Raw genomic sequence first — 8,699 nt, forward strand, 5'->3', positions numbered from 1 at the left:
ATTTCAAAAGAACCTCCAAAATCATAATTGCCAGTTGGGTGAGACCTTATTCAGCAAATTCAGCTATATTTTGTTTTTCTTTCGGCAATCACTTTACACAATTGCTTCCAGTGTTGGCTTACAAAAAATTAATCGTCAATCAAGTCAGATATAAGGTATATACATTTATTCACAGCAAATTCACACAAAGCAGATTTAGTTGCAAACCCCTTAGGTTCTACTTTCAGTGTCAGGAACAATCAGCATGCAGCAGTAAGGTTAGCAATGAGTACTTCACTTTGAGCGCAATCTTTCCACCATCCACACACAGTTTCGCTCCTGTGACTACCCAATACCCCGGTGGGTCCTCTGGACCTCTCACCATCTCCTTCACATCCACAAACTTGGATACCTTTGTTACCTTGGCTGGAGCAGGTGGTCCACCAGGATACACTGCAGAATTCAGCTCCACTTTTGGCTTCTCAGGTTGATTTTGGTTTACCATGAATTTAGTGCTTAAATAGAGTGAAATTGATCCTGATTTTCGTGATAGATGTGAAGGACCACCATCCCATTCCGACCTACGAATCCTAGCAGATGCCACCATAGAGAATCCCAGTCTTAAGAACAAAACCCTCCTCATCCCCATGTCTCTTACCTCAAACCAAGCTTTGGTCACGATTGATGCAGATTCATAAATTTGGGTTGAATTGTATTCAATTGGAGCAGTGCATACATGTGAGAACAAGCTCCACTTAACGGGCTCATAGTAATCTCGTTCAGATGGAAGGTCCTTTTTAGGCTCGTAACTGCATTCATGAGAGAGGTGGAGAATGATGGGGAGAGTAGAGAGGTGTTGTAGGTGGATAGCTAGGTGGTCACTCTTTCTACCTTCCATGAAAAGACGGATTCCAGTTACAGGATGATTACCTGAATCAACCTGCAAAACATGAACGTCAAAAACATTTATAGATAGACAAGTAAAAAGAATTCCTAGAAGTTACTACATAGACTGATGAGTATGTAGAAAAAATGATTTACTGACTTTGTCTGTATTAACATAAAGCTTCGGGCCCATGAATGTGAACTGGAGTGACGGAGAACTCTGTTTTTTGTGCTGACGTCTGAGAGGGAGATCAGCATAAACCGGAGCCCATTGCCTTGATAATTGGAACTCCAAAAATTGACGAAGGTCTTCCAATGGAGGCTTATCTGTGATAATAGTTGTCAAATAAGACGAGAGATGGTAATGAACATTTTTCGACAAAGTGCCAGCCGATCTGGTGGAAAGGAATAAATTTGGAAAGCAATACTCACAACGGAGGTAAAGATTCACCGCATGGCTTAAAAACCCACCGCCACGAACACCATTCAACAAAGATGTTATTGGCACTAGAGACATCGATATTACATCAGGGGACTGTGAAATGGTTGGAAGCCACTGGTCATGACTTTGACCATTATCAGTACCACCTCTACGGACGTGAATGCTCACTACATCCTGCAAAGGAGAGGATGTAACAGGATATTAAGCTTGCATGCTATGGAAACTATTGATATAAAGTTTCCTGTTACTAGAAAACTAACCTCTTTTGTGTGAAAAACAATTGGCCTCATTGATTTGGAAAATGGTGCACCATGTTGCCACGCAATGAATTGTTCATCCTGAAATGACGTACAATAAGGAGATTGAAGTATAAGATAAAAAGTTTGTACACCAAAGGGAGTATCCACATTAGTTTCTCGCCATCCAGTTTTGTACACCAACGGGAGTATCCACATTAGTTTAGTTAGGTAATCAAATAGCCACTCTTCAATTCTTAAAAGGACGTCATACCTTTCGCTTTTTTGGCAGTTCTTGTGGATTTTTCATGAAAATTCCATTACCATCTTCTGAAAATCTCTTATCAGTTAAATTCTTCAACATTTTCTGCACTTCCGCATGCTGAAGATTTGAATCTTGCAACTGCTTAATATGAATTACATCTTTACCACCCATCTTTACTTCAACAACAACATGAGTACCATACTTTTCGATAAACCTAAAAATACCACACAAATGACTGAATGAGACATATGGCTGACTATTAAACAGCATACATTACCAATAGCTCGCTGCTAAAGCAGATATACCAAATGTCTTTATAACCTTACCCAGCAATTGAGGCAGGATCCCATGTAGAAGGTAATTCGTTAATCACATGGTCACGCAATACAATGTGAGATCTTTCTAACACAACACTGTACAGAGCTATAGACCAACCATCAAAAGCGAGACATTTCGTCGAAGCTGCATCTTTTTGCCAGCATCCTTGGAAACCAAACATTGCATTAAACAGACCAGGTGGAATTTTTCCTGACAACAAAAGCTCCTGGTTGAATTGCTCTGTCATCTAAAGTAAAACTGAGTAAGTAAATTAGAAAGGCATTTAACAATAAGTCTTAAATTTTCATAACAGTTAATGCAAGTGTCCAGCAGTTGAATGGGGTGGTGTGTGGTTGTATCAAGAGAATTGGGTTCCAATCCAAATTCAATGAAAGTACAATACAATCATAATAATGCAAGACAAAACCCAAACTTTAAACGAATCAAACTCACTGGACTATACAATTTCAAGAATTCAAATTGGAGTAAAAAAAAAAAGAGAATTTCAATTACCTGATGAAAAGAAACAACTTCAGAGCGAAAGCGGGTCCGCTCTCCTTTATCACACTTGATTGAACTAGGGACATTGGGAACAATAGTTCCACCAGGAAATACAAGGTCCCGAGTTGGATTCTGATCAAGGTCAATCAGACTTAAACCAGATGGACCTGATTTACAATACGAAAGTCGAATATCATTTGTTAAATCATAACCAAAACCAATAACAGATACTGCTTTTTCAGCTGCTGATTGTGGGTTCAGCTGATTATTATTATTCAAGTTCATTTTTAACTCCCCTGATTGGAGATTTCAGGGAGAAAGAATGTATTTTTAGGGTTTTGCATGAGTGGGGTTGGGGTTGAAGTAGTAGGAGGAGGAGACGACTTTGAAAATAAGTCATTTTCTTCTTCTTCTTCATCATCTTCTTGTTTTTTGTTGAGTGAAAGCAACTGGTTTGGTATGGACTTCTGAAAATTATGAGAGAGTCGCATCAAACAGCGGGTAAAGACAAACAAGTGGGAAACCATACATTAACGTCTGCCTAGTGGAAGAACTATCAGTTATATGTCTGAATATTCAAAGTTTCAAACATCTGAATTTCAATATAAAAGGTTAATGTAATAAAAAAATATGGATTAGTTATTAATTTGGACAAAATTATCAACGCGGGAGGAAAAGAAATTTGTGATTGTTGCACTGATATGGGGAGACTGGAAAGAAGAATGAGATTGTTGAATTTATGTTGCGATTGTCTCACGTGGTAAAGTTATCAGGTGATTGTATTCTGTAATTTTTCTAATGCCCTTGCAAAGCATTAGAAAGGAAATGAAAGTGTGAGAGCTAATTGGGATGAAATTTCTTCGAAATCAATGATTGGACTTGGTTACATATTGTAATTTTGAGAGCCGTAATGTGAGACCTAGTGTAGTTCGTTTTGACTAATGGTCGTTTGACTCGTGAAACCCTTATATCAAGTCAAGAGACTACCCGTCAATCATCATGCATCTGTTGATTGGTCAGCAATATTATGAACCCAGTCCTTGAGTTAGTTTAATTTCCATCGGTCAAGTATCTAATTATTTCGTGGATGCATTTTTATTAGAGCTTTTTAATTACCATGGGCAATATGTAACTTATGATTTATTTTTTTATTTTTATTTTTAAACGTAAGGAACTTTTTCATTAATGGAAATTTGAGGTTACAATGAGTTTAAGATCGAAAATAAGAGAATACAAAGTAACACGAACATACTGTAAAAATACAATACGATAAATCTGACGAGAGAAAAAGAAGGATTACCGGAGTAAGACAAATACAAGTATGAATAAGATCCGATTAAATCGGAAGAAGAATGGTTTTCTCGGAAGTAAATCCCAACCATTTAGTTTGTTTTCTTCTTTAGAAAGATATGCTCTCAAAATAGGAGTGATTCGCTCAAATCTCTTGTAGCTAATGATGAAGCTTCCGTCGTCAAAAAAATCACCGATGAAGATGAAGATTTCGTCGTTGGAGAGCATCACTATAGATCTTAGAACCCAACCCAATAACCAATACCCACCATCAAAGCGAAGATAAGCCTCAAAAGTGTAGATAAAACCACCATAATGGTGTAGATAAGTAGAAAACATAATAAAAATTAAGTTAAAACTACTAAACAACCTAGAAAACAAGAAATATTGAAGAAATCAGCTCAGATCCGGTCCAAAATGGACCAGATCTGAGTACAAAAGGGTTGTTGTTGATGGTTTTGTTCAAGAAGAATAAGGAATGAGAGAAAGATAAGAGACTTATTGTTTTTTATTTATTATTGTTACCGGGGCATATTATTATCATTTTTTGTGACAAATCTCATACCAGTATTGAACCTTTGAAAATTGAGATTGAAAATGCCATTAACCTGGAAAATAAATGAAACTATATATTTTGCTTCGTTGTCATCTTGACGAAGAATTAACAGCTCAATATTTGACCGTAAAAGATTTATGTGTTTTGTGGTTTGATCTGAAAAATTGGTAATCACTAATAAATTGTTATACTGTCATGATCCCGACATGAGTGAATGGACTTAAAGGGGACCATGGATTATGTTTATGGTTCACATTACGGGGACTTTCTCGTTGTACTGCGAAGAATGGTGAAGTAATGAATTGTGCTACATGAACGGCGGAATAACAGCTGAATGACAACTAATTCTAATTGGAAATCAATGTGGAGGAAAGAGACATTCTTTATTTTAACATCTTTAAAAAAAATGGAGTTCAAAAAAAAAGTACTAACTAGAAATTCTTCTTCTTCTTCACTCCCATATCTTCTTCTCGTTCATCGATTCTTCAGTATCAACCATTTCTATCACCATTTACACGGACAACACAAAAAAAGAGAATATTATAAGTATATAATCCAATGGTATCGTGGAGCTCAAAATTTTGTCTTGACTTGAAGAGAAACCCTAATATCTCCTGGTCTTAGTACTGTCCACCATAAATGTATTATCGGGAAGCTGGATTTTATTACTGGTAGTGCAAAATATTTGATTTTGCTTTGAAGTTTTAGGGCGAGCTACTTGTGTGATTATTGAGTGCACACTTAAAGCATAGATAAACAATTACAAATCCCAAACCAGAAATCATATAAATCCTAAAAACCACCTCAGCTTCATATACAATCAAACTAAAAGTTAAACATGGAAATTTTTAGGGTAAAAAAACTACAAATAATCAGAGATCGATTAGAGGAAAAACGTCGTCAATCAAGAAAAAAAAATCGCTTATGAAACTAACTACAGATTTCATTAATAATTGATGATTTCTTCGAAAATTGATATTTGACTCGACTAGTTTTAATGAATCTTGAAGGGTATCATAAAACAAAACCATCACCTCTCAGTATCTGCAATAGTATCAAATTGTTACTATGTATTTTATTGTTTGATGTTGTATGTTGTCGATGATGACGTGGTTACTTTTATTTATCCTCCATGTTAGCTGCCACATAGGATCAGTTGTTGCTCAGCTGTTATCTGACTATTTACATAGCATTTTCAGTGAAACAACCTGAGAAATTGCAGAATCCAAATTCAAGTATACAACTAGAATAATATTTATATTATGAGGTGTTGATGTATCTTGGGATGGGTTTCTGATTCAACAATATTGTCAAAATTATTGCATTTGTGATGCATGTAAGTGTAGTTACCTAAACTGGTGAGAGAAAAGAAGTGGGATTATAAGGTTCTGAATGTAAGTTTTGGGAGGTTGAGCATGAAAAATCATCGAATAAACCAAGAGAGCTTGTCGTACAAGGATTGCTTCAGTCACATGAGATAAGTTGGTGTTGGTCTTAGGGAGGGAAGCATAGGAGAAAAGAGAGGGAGAGATCAGATAGTTATAGGTTCGTAGAAGAGTGCTATGAGAATTGTGTTAAACATGGTCGATTGATGACCTATTTATAGCTGAACCCATGATATCAAGTCGATGAAAATAGGAATTAATTTTCGTGCGGAGCACTCTTTCCATAATTTTAGGAATAGCTAACGATAAGCTAAGATGACCTTATCATTTGACTCCTTTCGACCTCCTTTACTCTTTTACTGTGAGAAATAAGCTTGATATATCTCACACGTGTCATAACCAAAATCCTAATTGATATCCCCCTATTTGTGTGACTGATTTTGCCTTTATAATGAAGTGTGAATATAGTAGCAATATTTTTTATAGTCGATGTTGATTGGGATAAAGGAATATTCACCAATTTATGAATTATGACTAGGATGATCTACGTGAAAGGCGATAAATTCCTTAGGATTATGTGTAGAACACTTGGAGAGTTGAGGCAAAACCTCAGCTCCAGGCCGCCCACATATAACTTGTGGAGGTCGGATCCTTGCTTGTCAGTCCCTCTGATGAGTGTTCGGAGCTCCTGGAGGTTTTCCTACGTTTTTGATAAGCTTGTGTGTCTCATACTCAAATTACTAGTTGTGCTTTGAAAGGTTGAGGAAGAGGCATGTGTCTTGGGTGAGGCTTGTGCCTAAGTCTCATGTGTATACGAGATTTTAAGATAAGTTATATGTACTTAGATATCATGAGGCTGGCTAGGGTTATCTCATGGAGTTTGAGTCTCATAGAGTAATCTAGGACGCATTCGGGAAACTGAGAGTGAATCCTGCATGCCTAATTAATAAACGTATTGTTTCCAAATGAGACTGTCTCTGTGATATTTATGGAACATTTGTCATTGACCATCATATGGGATGTGTTAGAAGTCAATCATAATTGTATTCATACTACGGGGAAGACATTACCAGTGGAATCTCGAAATGACGTTTTGGGAGTCTGTCATGAGACTCGGGAGAAGAATGACCATAATAGACATGACTAGTTGTATCTTGTGAGGATGTTTTAGGAATCAATATCTGATCTCATATAAGGTCGAGTTGTGCTTACGAGGGATATTAAATCTCCTCCCATGCTCATGACTCAACTGTGTACGTTCCATTAGGCCTTAGAGCTAGTGCGACCAGCTGTATCTCGCAGGGAAATGCTCGAAATCACGGCTATAGGTGCCTTGTAAACCAAGGGATGAGTCTCTCTCGTGAGAGTTAAGTTTGGCCCGGGAGGGATGACCATCATCCTATGAGACGCCTAGATCTGAGCTTCGTCCTATGAGTCGAGACCTGAGCTCAAGTCATGAGGATGAAGGATGAGTTGAGGCCATGGGAGCGAAGGTCAGATCTTCCCCATGCATTGATTTCCACGTGTCTTGAGTTTTATCTTTGCTGCAGACCTTTAAAAGAACTTCAAAATGAGTGTATTGTCATTTTCTTGACTTTTGACAAAATGATTATTTTTTTTCCTGACCCGATTTTTTTTCTGAATGACCATTTTGCCCTCTGTTAAACCAATATTGTTCTAGGATGAGTATATAGATGATGCAACTCTATTTTGCTGCGTAATTATTCTTTTGTTCCCGAGATTCTCTAGAAATATGCTCAGAATTAGGGTTTCGATGACTCCCCTTTGTTGATAATTAAGGGTTGTATCTTATGAGGGCATGATCGTAAGTATATTTATTCTTGCGTGAATGAATTTGGTGAAGAAATTGATCAGACGTGAAATTGAAATTATTTTTGTTTTATGACTATGTATAATCCACAATTGTGAAAATTGATGCTTGGTGTTTTCTCTTTGCTCTTTGATTTGAACTAGGAATGCTCGTGAATATTTGTATTGGGAAGCGTCTTATTTGTAGCGTTGCAGTATTTCCATTGTGAAATCCTTTCTCTGGACGTGTGGAATTTTGAATTAGGGTTTACTTGATCAATTTTTCTGTTTTGGTTAAAGCTCGAATTTTGACTGTGCACAAGTGTGTATTGGGGAAGATGGAGACATGAAAGGCTCTTTAAGGACTAGTGCTTGGTTGGACACGAGGATGGCGTGGAGTGGTGAGAAGATCCGGTCCCATCTTGGAATTGCAGAGTCCTTATCCCAAAGATATTCTGATTTTAGGTTTTTACTTCGTTCAAACCCTTATTTATTTTTATGTTTGTGTCAAAGGCTTCACCAGGCGTGCTTGAGGGACGAGAGGCGTGAATCTATCTCATGGGGTTGATGTCGTACATGGATGAAGACTTGGCTACTCCTTGTATTATGTTTGATGGGGCAAAATGATTTGATGGTTTTTTAGGAAAGTGAAGAGACGACCATGCGGGCTGGGACTCCTCGACCGAGCAAATTTTTCAAACCTTTTTCAAACAGATGCACTGCACGGGAGTGCTTTGAGTTCGAGAGATCAATCAGTAAGACTCCATCCTAAACCAAGACAAAGGTCGTTCCAGAGTCAATTCGGTCACAAAGAGGAATGAGGATCGATCTGTAGGAGGGAAGCTAAGAAGTGTGTGAGATCAATGATGATCGAGGATTGTAGATGTGTTGACGATTTCTACAAGTTGGTGAACTGCTGGGTTCTGATGAAAGATTAAGTTCTGATTGATTAAGTGAATTCTGCTCTGTTGAGAGTTACTGTTCGGATGAGAATTCTTAGTTGTTCAATCATGGGTTTAAAAACTTATTTATA

The 8,699-nt window shown here is 37.3% G+C and overlaps 1 protein-coding gene across 1 annotated transcript; it reads right to left on the reverse strand.

Annotated features, from left to right (window-relative positions):
• Positions 1-54: 54 nt before the first annotated feature.
• On the reverse strand, positions 55-3,126 carry LOC113348800 (MACPF domain-containing protein NSL1-like). The gene is made up of 7 exons (XM_026592670.1): positions 2,639-3,126; positions 2,134-2,372; positions 1,817-2,021; positions 1,567-1,644; positions 1,297-1,480; positions 1,025-1,191; positions 55-919 (listed from the first exon to the last, which is right to left on the reverse strand). Exons 1-7 carry the CDS (start codon positions 2,909-2,911, stop codon positions 230-232), a joined length of 1,836 nt encoding a protein of 611 aa, XP_026448455.1. The 5' UTR covers positions 2,912-3,126; the 3' UTR covers positions 55-229.
• Positions 3,127-8,699: the final 5,573 nt, after the last annotated feature.

Source organism: Papaver somniferum, chromosome 2 (genome assembly GCF_003573695.1).
Source record: "Papaver somniferum cultivar HN1 chromosome 2, ASM357369v1, whole genome shotgun sequence".
NCBI classification, from domain to species: domain Eukaryota; kingdom Viridiplantae; phylum Streptophyta; class Magnoliopsida; order Ranunculales; family Papaveraceae; genus Papaver; species Papaver somniferum.

Bases quoted from the DNA above. Each gene is read 5' to 3' on its own strand.
- LOC113348800 (XM_026592670.1), bottom strand. From the start codon at position 2,911: ATGAACTTGAATAATAATAATCAGCTGAACCCACAATCAGCAGCTGAA. The intron at 2,373-2,638 runs GTAATTGAAATT...GTTTTACTTTAG, and splicing joins AAGTTGTTTCTTTTCATCAG to ATGACAGAGCAATTCAACCA. The intron at 2,022-2,133 runs GTAAGGTTATAA...TGGTATTTTTAG, and splicing joins GATCCTGCCTCAATTGCTGG to GTTTATCGAAAAGTATGGTA.